The sequence below is a fragment of the Sus scrofa genome, chromosome 13 (genome assembly GCF_054392235.1).
Source record: "Sus scrofa isolate SSC_HxYL_T2T_F1_AM1 chromosome 13, Sscrofa_HxYL_maternal_Yorkshire_Landrace_v2.0, whole genome shotgun sequence".
Classification (NCBI taxonomy): Eukaryota; Metazoa; Chordata; class Mammalia; order Artiodactyla; family Suidae; genus Sus; species Sus scrofa.
The window spans coordinates 119,704,261-119,720,595 of NC_139395.1; the positions used below are offsets into that span (position 1 = coordinate 119,704,261).

The 16,335-nt window shown below is 34.9% G+C and overlaps 1 protein-coding gene across 2 annotated transcripts in view; it reads right to left on the reverse strand.

The window, feature by feature from the left end:
• Nucleotides 1-1,161: 1,161 nt before the first annotated feature.
• The window catches only part of BCHE (butyrylcholinesterase), a 59,960-nt gene continuing 44,786 nt past the window's right edge, over nucleotides 1,162-16,335 (reverse strand). Inside the window, exons 3-4 of one of the 2 annotated variants that reach the window (XM_084986885.1) lie at nucleotides 9,421-9,587; nucleotides 1,162-2,643 (exon numbers count right to left, since the gene is read on the reverse strand). In XM_084986885.1, coding sequence (XP_084843011.1) covers nucleotides 2,519-2,643; nucleotides 9,421-9,587 — 292 coding nt within the window. In that variant the 3' untranslated portion in view covers nucleotides 1,162-2,518. 2 annotated transcript variants of the gene reach the window in all.

Here is a 16,335-nt window from a genome sequence, read left to right on the forward strand (position 1 = left end):
CTCCTAGGATATCCCATTTGGGTAAATTCAGTACCAGGTAGGAGCAGTGGGGTCTTTCTCCTCCATACCTTCACCTCTTTACTTCTACCTTTTTTTTTTTTTCATGCTTTTTCTGGCTCCTTAAGGATTCACAAACCATTTTTCCTGCTCCACAGTGGAACTGAACTTGTCTGTATCTCATCCTCTCATTCATTCACTCAGTCAACAAGCAACTACGTAATGTAATGGCATTGTGCAAGCAGTTCCTAGCTGGGAATCCAGAGAGTAATCTCATCATAAAAGACCAAACTGGGCTAAGAAAATTGGCAGTGTCTGGAGAATAAACATCCTTTTGGTGAGATAAATGAGTTTTTGTATTGTGTGTACATGGATATGTGTATTAGCATTCATTTCTAAAATCGCTGCCCCTCCTATTGCCTTATTATCTCATCAACTGGTAACTCTAATGATGAAATTTCAGACCAGGGATAAGACAGGGCAAGGCAAACTAAACTCATGGATAAAAGCTTCAGAGTAAGTCAAGAGGCGTTCTAGGTAAAATTCAAGAACAAAGTCAATTTGTTATCCAAGGAAGGACAAAGTAGTCCATGGGATATTTTCATATGTTATATGAGGAAGGTTACAGGTATTCTACACACATTAGTTATGTTTTCCTAATTATTGCTCTCATCAACTTTTAAAGGGTCTTTATTAAAGGATATATATATATATATAAAATATATATATATATATATATAAAATACACTTTGGGAGTTCTTGCTTCAGCGCCACAGAAATGAACCCGACTAAAATCCCTGAGGATGTTTCGATCCCTGGCCCTGCTCGGTGGGTCAAGGATCCTGCATTGCCATGAGCTGTGGTATAGGTAGCAGATGCAGCTTGGATGCTGAGTTGCTGTGGTGGTGGCATAGGCCAGCAGCTGTAGAGCTGATTCAACCCCTAGCTTGGGAACTTCCTTATGCTATGGTTGCAACACTAGAAACCAAAAAAAAAAAGGTCTTTAATGCTGTTGAATGGGCATCATCCAGTTATTTCATAAGTAAGGGGGCTCTACATCAAAAGGAGGCTTTAGTGATTCAGAGAAATGAAACAGATCCTAGGAAAATGGCACCTAAAACCAAGATGGTGGTGTAGAATGGAAAGCCATATATTTCACTATCATTGTGTGATATTTTTTATTCATCTCAGGATGAGGGAAGAACTATAAAGCAAAATGTCCATTTACAGAAGCACTGATATGATATCAGAACTAATTTGGCTTGTATAACAACTCTGTATAATCAGCTAAAGTTGATAAAATGCCATGATCTTTGACCAACAATTTGAGTGAGGATGGCAGGCCCTAACTGGACCTAGCTATAGACACATCTATGACCAATGAATAATAAGACTTGCTTTAAACAATAGTCTATAGATTCACTTCATCCTATCCTGTGTATTAATTTTCCATGATTAATTAGCATAATCGAGAAGTACTGCCCCTTCCTGGAACTTAAAAATTCCCCAATTTCTCCCCTTTGGTGAAAGACTTAGTGAATTTATTCACTTGATGTGTTCCCTTGCTATGCAAGTTACTAAATGCAACTTAATAATTTTTAAAGTTATTGAAATAATGTTTGTCTACAGAAAAGTAAAACCATTTCTTTCTTGAAATTGAAAATTTTATCTATTAAAATCCTATTATTTCTGGGTCCAGTCAAAGGCTCCCTTATTCCCAATGGTACATGACTTCTGCGATTGTTCAGTTTAGACTCTTGCTCATCCACATTTCTTTGTTTTTAAGTTACAGGAAGAATAGTTTACATATGGATATGTTTGGAAGAGTGGGGAGTGGGGAGGTGAGGAAGAAAAGAGATGAAACAATGAGGAATATAGTTTGAGGCTCCAAGCATACATATTTTAAAAAATACAAAACAATTATATTCTTTCACATTTTATCTCTTGGTAATAACATTTTGTTTCTATCATAAGATGTTTCCAAATACTGAGCCTCTTATTTTAAAATCCTCTTAAACAGTCCTACCTTCATATAAAAAAGGGGGCCAATTATTTTCTGTGATAATTTCATCATATTGACATTAAATGTATAAATTAAAGGAAACAGTATTGTAAATTATAGCATCTAATGTTTCAAGACCTTACCCATTTCATTTTAAAAAGATACCTTTTATGAGCAGTAATGAAAATAAACTTGAGATTGAAAAACAGAACACAGATTCTTTTTAGGGAAAAAAATTCTTAAAGTTATTCAAGAAAGAGTTTGAAACTGCAAATTGTTTTAATATGCATATAATTAATTGTCAAACTTTATAATGTGAAATTTAATTAAACTTGTTCTAGCCGTTTGGTTTTTGAAATGCTAGGTATAATAGTGAAAGATGTGAGGAATCAATATTATCCTTCTGGCATTTTTGTTTCAACTATATAATAGCTTTCCTACCAGGTGTGTAAGAGAGCCACTGATATTTTTGCCTTGATCTACAGGAAAATGAAGTTCTATAAAGGGTAAATCTATTAATTAGAGATCTGCGCAGCTTTCTTTCTTGCTAGTGTAATCGTTAAATTGATTTTTCCAATCCATCATGTAATTGTTCCAGCGATGGAATCCTGCTTTCCATTCTCGTTCTGCTTCATCAATATTTCCTGTAAAACATGGAATGAGTTGTATTAATCTAAATTTTAATCTCTGTTTATGTTAATTGAAAAATAATTTTGATTGCAGATGGCATTTTCTCCAAGTACACTGCACAGTGATTTTTTTATTCATTATTTATTATCAGCTTCTCTCACTACTTGAAAAGACTTTAGTGGCATTTTTATATATTTTATGACAATGAAAATAATATATATGTACAAAATATATATATATAATATAAAATGCAAAAAATGAGTTTATATATTATTTTACATCAAATCATGTTACATATACTTGCTTTAATTTTGAAGATATATATAAATATCATTCTTTTCTTGACCCCAACAGGCCTAGCAAAAATCTAATTTAATGCATCTATCTCATTTATTACATATATGATGGAGTATTTTTTCTGATGAAAATGTTTATATATGAATATTTATTAAGGCATAAGGAGAACTTTGCAGTTGAAATCCCATATAGATTTTGCACACTTATATCAATATATTTTAATTCCAAACAATGCCAAGTCACTGAAAGTAATTTATTGAAACTACTATATGACAGAAGTTTATTAATTGCTTTGCAAATTAGATGCCAAAGAAAATCTCTGCTTTCCAGAAGTTTGCAAAGTGTATGTATGTGTCAGGGGAGTAGAGTGTTTATTCCAGAGATAATGTGAGGCAATGAACTAAAAAAGCATTTATATACTACAAAAACTTTGAAATCATGATTTATTTGAAAGTATATTACATTAAAGAATAAAATTTTCAAACAAGAGAGACTATTATTAGGAACATAAATATATGGTTTTAAAAGTTTGTAATTTAAGAGTTTCCATTGTTCACACTTTTAAAACCATATATTTATGTTCCTAAAATAAACAGATAGAATAAAGCTAGAAGATGGTTTATTTAAATCTATAAGTATTTCACACATTTGTAGTTCTCTTACTTTTTAAGATTTTAGGATGATGAGCTATAGTCATTAAGTTAAAAACACATTTTTTTTTTTTTTTTTTTTGGTCTTTTTGCTATTTCTTTGGGCCGCTCCTGGGGCATATGGAGGTTCCCAGGCTAGGGGTCGAATCGGAGCTGTAGCCGCCGGCCTACATCAGAGCCACAGCAACGCGGGATCCGAGCCGCGTCTGCAACCTACACCACAGCCCACGGCAACGCTGAATCTTTAACCCACTGAGCAAGGGCAGGGACTGAACCCGCAACCTCATGGTTCCGAGTCGGATTCGTTAACCACTGCGCCACAACGGGAACTCCAAAAACACAAGTTTAAGTTATTTCAACTATTGTGAAAACAAGGACAATTTTTTGATATGTGATTTTCTGTTAGGAATTTTTGAAATGAAGTATAACTTTGTAAGATGTTAATTTGGATATGAAAATTCATGTGCTCTCATATTACATTATAATGTATATATAAAAGTGTCTTCAGTCATATTATTAATAATGGGGAACATTAAGTGATTCATTTTTAATTTATATGAAAATCAAAATATTTAAAACATTTGTACAGCCACTAAAAGATCCCCTGTATTTAGGTTGAAAATGTTCATAATGCTTGGGCATTGAACAAATATTTGATTATTTATATCAAAATATCCTATTTTTATATAATATCTTCATTATATATATATATATATATATACACACACACATATATACTTCCTGGGAATGTAAGTTCCCAGGATAGAGGTCGAATTGGAGCTACAGCTTCGAGGGATCTGAGCCACGTCTGCAACCTACACCATGGCTCTCAGAAATGCCAGATTCCTGACCTACTGAGTGAGGCCAGGGATTGAAACCACATCCTCATGGATAAACCAGTCGGATTCGTTTTCTACTGTACCACAACAGGAACTCCCTATTTTTATATAAAATACCCTTTAAAAGGTGAATGGCTATAATTTTTTGTGAATAAAAGACATTTCCTAAGGAGTCAAAAACCATTATAATATGGAAGAAAGATATTAAGTATCATAGCAAATGATTCACTCTTATGTTCTTTTTTTATGATAAATACTGTCTTTAATGTTATTTACACAAAATAAGGACTCTAAAGTTCAGGAAGAACAAAATTTTAGATATAAAAAATTATTGTTAATTTAGCATTTAGACCCTGAATTTTAATATTTAGAGAAAAGATCTGATTTTCTTTTCTTCTTCTTGGAATGACACCAAATCCCTTGATTCATATAAATATCAATTTATTTCCTTATGTGTCATAATCAAACATCTATACAATTTAGTTATTGAAATAGTTTATTTTTAGTGTACAAATGCCCAGAAAAGCTGAGTACATTATTCCTTTAAAAGTACTGAACATTGAGACAATGAACTATAAAGAATTTCTATCTAACAGAATCCAAGGGAACTGAATACAGTGTAATAAAAAGACAATTAAAAGTCTCATCATAAATGATAACCAAAATTAGAAGTTTTTCTCCTCCCCTCTTTCTCCTCTTCCTCTAAAGCTGGAATACTATTTAAGTGGCTATAGACATCATCATTGGTGCTATGTAGATCTATGTGTTTTGTACTTAACAGGGTACTACAGTGTGAAATAAAGGGGGAAAAAAAAATCAGCATAGGCTTTGGAGTGAAATTCCAGCCTGACCTATTACTATTAGTGACATGGAAAAACTCTTACATTTTCAAATTAGTTTTCCAACAGTAAATAGAGTTGGTAATCCCTAGTTTGCAGTGTGGCCACAAGGGATAAATGAGATGCTGTGTACATTGTGAAATCAAGCTCTATGCATCTATGGGAAGCTCTGCAAATGAATTTACTGACCTTGTTAAAACAATTTTTTCCTGACTTTGCTCTTTATTGAATCCCTGTACAACTAGATCAATACCAGTAGTTCACAAACATATTGACACAACTTTTTCAGGACTTTTGTGATCTTTGTTTTGCCTACTTTTTGTCTCATTTGAGGGGAGAGATGTCAGACTCTCTTCTCTTCAGAAAAGGTGGTAATGATAACACTATTTTTTTGGTCTTGTTCATTTAAAAAGGGTGAGCACTTGGAGTTCCCGTCGTGGCGCAGTGGTTAACAAATCCGACTAGGAACCATGAGGTTGCGGGTTCGATCCCTGCCCTTGCTCAGTGGGTTAAGGATCCGGCGTTGCTGTGAGCTGTGGTGTAGGTTGCAGACGCGGCTCGGATCCTGTGTTGCTGTGGCTCTGATGTAGGCCAGCGGCTACAGCTCCGATTCGACGCCTAGCCTGGGAACCTCCATATGCCCCGGGAGCAGCCCAAGAAATAGCAAAAAGACAAAAAAAAAAAAAAAAAAAAAAGGGTGAGCACTATTTCACCAGAGCTGAGTCTATTTAGCCAAGTCTGAGGGGTTAAGACAGAACAGGAGTGATGAGGCAACCCCAAATTGTTAACGGGGAGAAAGTTAGAAGACTTTACATTGAAATTGAATCATGTTGAGCATTATAATAAAAAGAAATATTTCCTGTATTTTGAAAGTTAATTCAAAAATCTCTTCCATCCCCTTTATTTCCCAATTGTCAATCAATTATTAAAACTATGAAGAAATTCATAACTCTTTATGCAGTAGTTCACAAACTAATAGTTGTTCTGTTATAATTTGGGGTATGTGGTAAAGTAGCAGAGGGAAATACTACAAACTCAGGCTGGGCTTTGTGAAGACAATATATTTTTACAGTGAAACAAATAGATCATCTGATTTGATTACTGAGTTACCCAAAGCTTTTAGTTTGTTTCATTTGGTTTCAACAAGGGATGGTACGTACATTCAAATATGAAAACTGCAAAAATAGTTGTTTGCTTTTTTCCGCTATCTCATCTTTGCCAGTCTTGCTAACCAATTAGCAAATTGCAGTAAATGAATCCAAAGTGACCAACCCAAGAGGTAGCTCAGCTCCTAAATTTATTTGTTGTATTCTTTAATTGTGGCAAGCAACAGTGTTTCATGATTTATTAAAGGCCAATGGAGGAATCCCTGGATCTGATGTTTTTCTTTACTGGGAAGATGTGAAGGTCATTTTTTTTTTCTTAAATAAATTTACTTTTTCAATTTTAGTGAAAAATGTTGATATTTTATTGACATTGAATAGGTCATTTCTCCACTTCCCTTTCTTTTTTGAAATGATTAGGAGATATTGTGTACTTACATTCCTAGCGAAAAATATGGATTTGATGACAGTTGGAACAAAGTTGTACATTTTATTTCTTGTAGGTGTATACAATAACAGCATAGGCATGTGCTGAAGTATAGTTTGAAAGTTAAGTGCTAGAATATACGGGTTCAACTAAGTCTTAAGGATAATTTTATTTGAGAATAATTATTGCTCAAATGTAAACTACTGCTCAAGTGGTACTTACAATGCTTACTGGATTTCCATCATGAGTGAGGTAAATGTTTCTCCTCTTAAATCCAGTCAGCAGTTATTCTTTGAAATTTTCCTTTATTTGTAAAGGTACCTTTTTTTTTATTAAAAAAAGTAAGGTTTCCCTAAAAACTTCAGCCCAGCTCCTCTGAATAATCCCAATTTTCAGAATATTAAAGATTAGAATATTTGAAGTTTTATAACTTGAAAAATAGAACATATTTTCTTAATCTTTTTTTAATCCCTCTACATTAACTGCTTCTAAAACCTAAAAATGTGGCATTTCAAGCTTTTTTGTTTGTTTAAATGTAAACATTTTTATTATCAATGAATACATTGTTGATGTTATAACAATTACATCTGTGTTTACTTTAAATTTTATTAAATATACTTATGATTCCTTTGGGGAATTACCAATAAATAGTGCTAAAATATAAAATTATGTTTTCCAGACATATTAGAAGTATCCCAGAGCAAAGAATGTTACTTCCATACAGCTCAATATTGCTTAAACTAGGAAGTTGTTCCAGTCCTGTGTAGGATGATGGATCTAGCCAAAAACTTAGGAGTTTGTTCATTCAACCTGCTTGACAGCAGTTTAATATTTAGACATAGAAATTCTGAAGTACATCTTCAAAAATTGCTTATATTGAAATGTTATTTTATTGACAAATACACTGCTATAGACCACATGTGCTGGAACCAGAATGACACAGTTTGGTTTATAATAAATTAATCATTTAAAAATTTCCCCCACCTCCAGCTGATCTCCCTTCAAATGATGACCCTCTTTTTTTTCCTTTTTTTTTTTTTTTTGACTTTTCACCTTTTCTAGGGCCACTCCCGCGGCATATGGAGGTTCCCAGGCTAGGGGTCGAATTGGAGCTGTAGCTGTCAGCCTACACCAGAGCCACAGCAACGGAGGATCCAAGCTGCGTCTGCAACCTACTCCACAGCTCAGAGCAACGCCAGATCCTTACCCACTGAGCAAGGCCAGGGATCGAACCCGCAACCCCATGGTTCTTAGTCGGATTCGTTAACCACTGAGACACGACGGGAACTCTCTGATGACCCTCTTATTTAAAAATATTTTAAGTAAAGATTGAGAATATGTAGTCTTTGTTACTTAAATGGTACCTCTTCTGATCTCTTGGGAGGTTAGATGTGTTACCTCATTGTTATTCACACACAGAGGACACAAGGGCAGCACTGTAGCTCTGCCAAGGGATGCAGAAGCCCATCTCAGATATATATTGTATCACAGAACATTTGTTAAGACACAGAGCACTGGTCTAGCAGTAATGTTTCCCAAGCAGATGGAGTCCATAATTATAATTTTGGTGAGTAATGTCTGATAGTCAACAAGCATATTAAACAATCGACTACAACACTGAGAAACCTATATTTGCCTTAAACTAACCCTAATTTCTCTAAACAAGAAACTAAAACCATCTACTATGTTGTGATAACTAATATATTGCCTGAAAATTGTGGAGTATTATGATGAACAGAATGATAGAGTGTAAAGAGACTGGTTAGAAATATGTCTGGTAGCTGAAAGTTAATTCTTTTATTTGAAAAACACAGGAAATGACTTGAGGAGCCACATGAGTTATAAACAGCTGGCCATTAAAACAAAAACAAAAACAGGCAGTTAATCAGATATTTATGTCACATTTCTCACAGAAAATGTAATCATTCCAGTTGATCATTAAGTTAATTTAAAAATTTGCTAACTGATGAATTTTCAATTACTATAATAATCTGAACAATTTCCATAGTATTTCCTTATATAAATTTAAATAATCACTTCCTGCAGAGTAGTTAACTAAATGCTACCTGTTTATTGTATTATATAATGTATGAATGTGGCCTTTGGTATCTCGAAGCTCAGAATTAAATATCTGGATTATATATTTAAATATTTAAATTTTAGAGATATTTTCCCCTTTAGAAATTGTGTTCCACTACTTATCAATAAATTTGTCTTTGTCTCTTTTTGAGTATATATTATATTTAGTCCTATATTATATCAATTCAGTTTTTTAGTTCTATAATTTATATATTTATTTTTCCATCTATCAATTAATTAATTCAACAAAAATTTGCTGAAAAATAAGTAGTGCTCTATTTCAGCTCCATTGCTAAGTTTCCTGTTCCTCTAGGTGAAAATTTCTAGTTTGCTTTATTTATTTAACTACAAAGTTATTGCTTATACAGGGAGCCTTCAAAACATATCTAAACTTGCTGGAAGAAGGCTACTAAAATCATGTACACATTGAACTCATGTAGTTGGATGAACATTACTACTGTGCCCTGGAAAATCTACCTTTTCCCCTTTTATGGAATCTACAACCAGTTTTTTAACCAAATACTCAACAACAATGACAAAAAATAAAAATCACACACCTGTCATTTCCAAGACTTTAGGAAAAAATAATGTCCAGAATCGGCATTGCTGGGCACGTAGTTTAGTGTATACTCGTGGTGACTCAGCATTCAAGGTTAAATATTTTTGTTCATTGCTTTTGAAGACCGGCCATCTTGTACTATTGTTCTGGGTCCCATTTGGATTTCTAAAAATCAGAGAGGCATTATAGTTTTAGTGAAATCACTGTTAGATTAAAAACATATATTGTTTTCAAAATCTAATAAAAGCTTTAAAAAGGTCAGAAAAATTGTGGGAAAAGTCAGAAAAAAAATTGTAGATTTGTTTGATGATGTTAAGCATAAATGAACTGGGTTGAATGCTCTCAGTACCTTGAAGCACATTAGTTAAACTTGCAGGAATTGAAATTTAAAGAACTTTTTACACACATTTCTGCTTAACATACAGGGAGAATAGTATATTCTATTTTAAAATTGTCTTCACAGTTAAACATGTGTTTAAATTTGGCTCTGATTATACATCTCCTTATTATGTAAAAACCTCATTACTCTAGGAATTGCCTTCAGTATCACTTTTTAGTTGATCTTATGTTCATATAGATCTGCTTACTGCTTAAAAATCTTTCCATAACTCCCCAGTGAGTTCAGATAAAGGTTAGTGAACATGGTGCCACCCACATTTCCAAGCTTACTTTCAGACAGTCTCTTCATGGATGAACCAAAGGAATTAGGGACAGTTCCTTCATGACTCCCTCCATTTCATTGCCTTGCCTTTGCCTAACTATTACTCTGCTTTCAATTCCTTCACTTACTGACATCAGGAGTCTAAGCCAATTCAGAACCTTCAGATTCTCTTTTTGTGCTGTTCCCATATCTTTAATTGTGATTTTAAAATCAGTAACTCTTGACTATTTTTCAGAAGTAAAGTTTCGAGTTCATTTGCACCTTGTAGCACTCAATAATATATTACTGCCTGAATCATACATACAGAAATGTTACTTCCAGTCAAAGAGTGAACATTTTGGAAGTAACACTGTCTAGTCAGTCGCTGGCAAGTCTATAGGTTTCTCTTTAATATATTGGTATACTACTATTATGAGTCAGACATTGCTCTAAGCTCTAGAAGTACAAATAAATATGGAAAATATAGTTTCCCTCAGGGCATTTACGAGCAAGGACATCTATGAAATCAAAGAACCAACAATATATTGTCGCCTAAGTCAAGCATAAATAAAGGGAAACAAATTGTCAGAAGAGGGAACAATCTTTATGTGTTTAGAAGGAAATTACCTAAAGGAATGTGATTTTAGCTGAAGGAGAAAAATAAGGAAGTGAACCTGAAATAAAAGTTTGGAAAGCTAGAGAAAGGGAACAGAGTTAACATAGGTATAAATAATGTGTTCATCTTAGTTCAAATAACAATGAGAAAACTAGTTTTCTTGGATTTTAAGACAGAGGACATCTTATTAAAATTATAGCTTTAGAATATTAGTTTTATAGCAGGAAGAGCTGACAGCCTATGCAAATGGTTCAGACTTTAGCTTGTAGGCATTACTATTCTTATGGGATTCTTGGCTAGATAACTTATTGTGACAATATCACGTTAGAAATATTGACCCGGAGGTGGGATCTAGAATAATCACGAAACCTCGAAAGTAGTCACAGATACTTCTATCATAAAAGGAAGACTAAAGTGATAAGGCTAAATAATTTATTACTTTATCTTAGATGCATCTAATTTTAAGAAAAATCATAAGAAAAACTTTTCTAAAAATTCATCATACAAAATTTTTCATTACTCAAATACTTTCTGTATATTATTAATGAATATAAAGTTTGGAATAGTAATTGCAGATACATATTATTATTATTATTATTGCCAAAAGCCTGTGAACACCTAGAATTTAGAAACAGAAGCAGGCATTCATCCTGCCTGGTTATCTGGAGGCAGATTTTGCCACCCAGAACTCATGTTGAATAAGTATTATGAATTCCTATTTTATCAGAGATGCACACATATTTAACCATGATTCAGGAACTATAGAGATAAATAGCTTCATGATGAACTAGTTGATTTTATGTAGGAATTGGATGATTTAATAAGAATTATTAATAACCAGAGCTATTCAAGCTACACCAATATCATAACAGGACAGAAATCTCTTGCTTTAGGGTATTATTTGAAAGAGGTCAGGAAGAAAATTTCTCAGATCACAGATGGCACACTTGTCTAGGTGAATTATATAGTCTTTTTTCTTTTCTTTTAAGGCTTTAGAAACTAACAAGTACAGCTGCTGGAGGCTGGATATTAAACCAGGAGAACTATTGGTCTGATTCGGTACAGCAATTCTTATGTTCCTAAATTGCCCACTTTCCTTCTAATTCCATTCTAATTAACTTATGGCACCATTTTAACTGCACATTCATTTCTGGCTTCTGCAAATGGTGACTTAAACAGAGCTGACTTGTGCTTGAGTTCAAGAGAGAAGCACTAATGGCACTGCCAGTGTTCATTTAACAAACTTTGTCCTATGAAATAACTTGTGACATTCCAAATTGTAATCCAGATATAATAAAATTCCTTTGCCTCTGAACCCAGATATGGTTTTCAAAAAGTGATTGAAATAGCTGTTGAAGTGATAAAGCATTTTACTCTATAATTGAAGACACCTCCAAAGACTTTAAAACTTAACCAGAGACATAATTCACTTTCTCTTTGTATCAATTAACAACATTATGATATACAATATAATTCTCAGATACAGAATTATGAAACACTATATAATTTTAATTCCAAAATTATAAGTGAAATTGACTTTTCTATATTTCAAAAATATTTTCTGTTCTGGTTATAAAATAAAGGCCCTGAAGTGATAATACTTAATACTTTCCACGAGGTAAAGAAATCTCTTCTCTTTTTGTACTCAGGTTCTTCTAATTTGTGTACACAGAAGTAAGCTAAAGATCATCCATTATATTTTTCTCTAATGTAGGACCGAAAAGTTTTCAAGACACAGCTTTTTTAACTAAAAAGCAGACTATCTTTTTAACAACTGTGTTACAGAAAATTAACTGCTTGTTTTTGGTATTTGACTGCAAACTTGATAACTCATTTTATGAACAGATTCTTTAAAAGACATTAATTGACTCAAGATGCCTGACATGAAGAAGCAGGATGCCCTCAACTTCATGCCTCAAGTTTTCTTGGAGTTACAGATTTCAATATTGCCTACAGAATCTTAACTCAGGATTCTCTTTGAATAAGAATTCAGACAGTTATTTCTAACTAAAATATACAGTTATTTTAAATTGAATACGTTTCAGTTCTTTTAGAATCTTGCAAAATGAAGCCATGATTAGTAGTTATAAATTGAAAGGCCACCTGAAATATTCCACTATCATAAGAAGGCCAAGGGGACAGAGTATGCATTGGACAATTTCTTAAATTTTCTAATATTCCTGGATTTATATTCCATGTCATGTTATGCTTAAATAAAAATGTATTTTAATTAAAAAAAAACAGAGAGGCTATAAGAGAATTCAAATTTAGGGATTAAATCCTTTCTTTCATTAAACAAATATTAAATGAGCACATACTATATCAGGCTTATTTGGATCACAGAAGATTCAACAGAGACAAAACAGACAAAAATTCCTACCACTTACAATTTTCATTCTATGAGAAAGATATATAATAAAGATGATAAATAGGGAAATATATAGTATGTTAAACAGTAGTAGTTGCTAGAAAATTTGGAGATAGGAAATAACGAGTGCATAAGCATTAATTGTTTATATATGTGGGGGGAGGGACAGTGGTGAGGAAATGAAAAATAAAAAGTTTGATTGGCCTTTGCCCACATTTCCGTGTGAGATAACATGAAGTCTTTGGAATTTTGCCCTACATCTAGTAGTTTATGCTAACAATGTGACTCATGCACCTGATGGCTTTTGCTAGACATGACTCAGGGTGGGGCTGCTCACTTTGATAATCTTAGGTAAGGAACCTGCCTCATCAGAAAGACTAACCCTGTGATTAGGGTTGGAACTCTGACCTCCAGGAAGGGGAGAGGCCTGAAGATTGAGTTGAAACCCATGTCCAATAATCCAATCAGCTATGCCTTTATAATGAAATCCCAGTAAAGCTCTGCACTTCAAGCAAAGGTGAGCTTCCTGGGTTGGCAGTTCTCCATGTGCATATTGCCACAACTGATTCCATGAAGGTGATGCATCTCTGTGGACGTGGAAGCCTTCTGTTTGGAACCCTGTTGGTCCTAGATCTTGCTCTATATAGCTCTTCCTTTGGTTCTGAACTATATCCTTTTGCTACGTTAAAACTGGAAATTGTTGGGAGGTCCCATTGTGGTGCAGCAGAAACTAATCCAACTAGTATTCATGAGGATGCAGGTTATATCCTTGGCCTCACTCAGTGGGTTAAGGATCTAGAATTGCTGTGAGTATAGTGTAGGTTGCAGACACAGCTCAGATTTGTCATTGCTGTGACTGTGGTATAGGCTTGGCATTGTAGCTCTGATTCAACCCCTAGCCTGGGAACTTCCATACGCTGCACCTATGGCCCTAAAAAATAAATAAACAAATAAATAAATAAAATAAAAACTGGAAATTGTAATTATAGCATTTTTCTGAGTTCTCTGAGTCATTTTAGTGAATTATCAAACGTGAGGGAACTCCTGGAGACTCTGAATTTGCAAGTAATGTCAGAAATCTGGGAACAATTTGGCAATCTGAAGTCTGCCTTAATCTTGACTTGGCCTGACTCTGAGTAGGGAAACTGCAATGTTTGATAGGAAAGAATCTTTAAAGTGAAGAGTTGACAAAGGAGAAAAGTGAGCCATGCTGTTTTTTGTTTGTTTTGAGGGAAGATTATTTCAGCAAAAGGAATAGAAAGCAAAGACTATGAGACAGGTGTGTACCTGGAGTTTTCCAATAACAGCCCATGTGGCTAGAGTGGAGCCAGCCAAGGAGGGAGAAGGAGGTGACATGATTTAGTGACTTGTAGGATCTTATAAACTTTTTTTGTCTACTCTTGAGTGAGAGAAGAAGCAATTGGAGGGTTTGCACAAAGAAAGGACAAGATCTCACTAATGGTTTTTTTTTTTTTTTTTGGTCTTTTTCAGGGCCGCACCCGCAGCATATGGAGGTTCCCAGGCTAGGGGTCTAATCGGAGCTGTAGCCGCCAGCCTACAACAGAGCCACAGCAACACCAGATCCGAGCTGCATCTGTGACCTTCACCACATTTCAGGGGAGCGCCAGATCCTTAACCCACTGAGCAAGGCCAGGGATCAAACCCGCAAACTCATGGTTCCTAGTCGGATTTGTTTCCCCTGTGCCACAAGGGAACTCCTCACTAATGTGTTTTAAAAGATCATCTCTAGGAATCAACTGCAGAGAATTCAAGTCCAGAAGCAGGGAGACCAGTTAAGAGACCAAAGGAATAATTTAGGTGAGCGATGATGGTTGCTTGAACCAGGGAAGGAGTAGCAGAAATTGAGAGAAGTGCTCAGAACTTGAAAATATTTTGAAGGTGGAGCCCTTGCAATTGGCCTATAGAGTAGACATGAAGAGAAAGAGAGTGTCGAAGAGGACTCCAAGAATTCTGGCCCGAGGAATTGGAAGGATTAACAGACTTGCCATTATTGAGGTAGTAAAACTCCAAGAAAAGTGTATTTGAAGGAAAACATCATGAGTTTAGCTCTTCTCATGTCTTTAGGAAAAGCTTCAGCTTTTTACCTTCCTATGTGGGGCAAAACTCAATTTTCTTCTACTGTGTATTCTTTCCTCTGTGGGTCTCCTTTTCTATCACACAGAACACTTCACTTCAGACACTTCTGGTCATCAAATGTATGGAGGCTTTTCTCACAACACTAAGCAAGTCTTCAGCACAAGCTGGATGTACTACAATTTAACTCAGCTCAGTCTACCTTGACAGAGCATTGGATCTCTAAGGTAAGGACTCAGCCCCAAAAGACTGATCTTCCCTCTGCCACACTTCAGATGCCAGTGGCCAGCTCAGGTTATTACCTGTGCTTCTGACTAACCAGCTATAGATTGGAAGTTCCATGGACCCCCTCCCCAGGTTTTACTAATTTGCCAGAATGGCTCACAGAACTCAGGGAAACAGGCATGATTACTAGTTTATTAAAGGGTATGATAAAGGATGCAGATGAAAAGTCAGATGAAGACATATATACAGCGAGGTATGGGAGATTCCAGAGTACAGGAGATTTTGTTCCCATGGATCTGAGATGCATCACCATCACCGTCCCAGTGTGGTATGTTTTGCACCTGGGATGTTCTCCGAACCCCACCCTGTTGGGTCCAGTCCCCATCCAGAAGCCCACCCAGAGTCATCCCATCTGAAAAAAAGATGCTCCTAGTGTTCTCACTACTTAGGAATTTGTAAGGTGTTAGGATTGTTGTGCCAGGAACCAAACACACTGGTCAATATATACATATTTCTTTTTATTTCACAGCATGTTAAATCTGAGATTCAAAGGAAAATGATAAGTAAGCAGTTGGGATTTAGTGGTTAGTCTTTATGCTGAGGTTATCTCTGTATTCCAAATGGATCCACAAGCTCTTTAATGTAGTGTGCCCCCAGGACCACTAAAAATGTGACTAAATTTACAAATTCTAATACATGAATGATATTTTAAAATATACACATGCAAGCTTAACACATGGGAGATACAGGACCTGTCCCCTCCCAGATCTTGCCATGTTTGTCCCACCATCTCCACAGACAGGCCTTCCTTTAACTATGGAGAATTTTCCTATTAAAAAACTACCAGTGCAGAAGCTCCCATTGTGGCTCAGTGGTAATGAACCCAACCAGTATCCATGAGGATGCAGGTTTTTTTTTTTTGTCTTTTTGCTATTTCTTTGGGCCGCTTCCGCGGCATATGGAGGTTCCC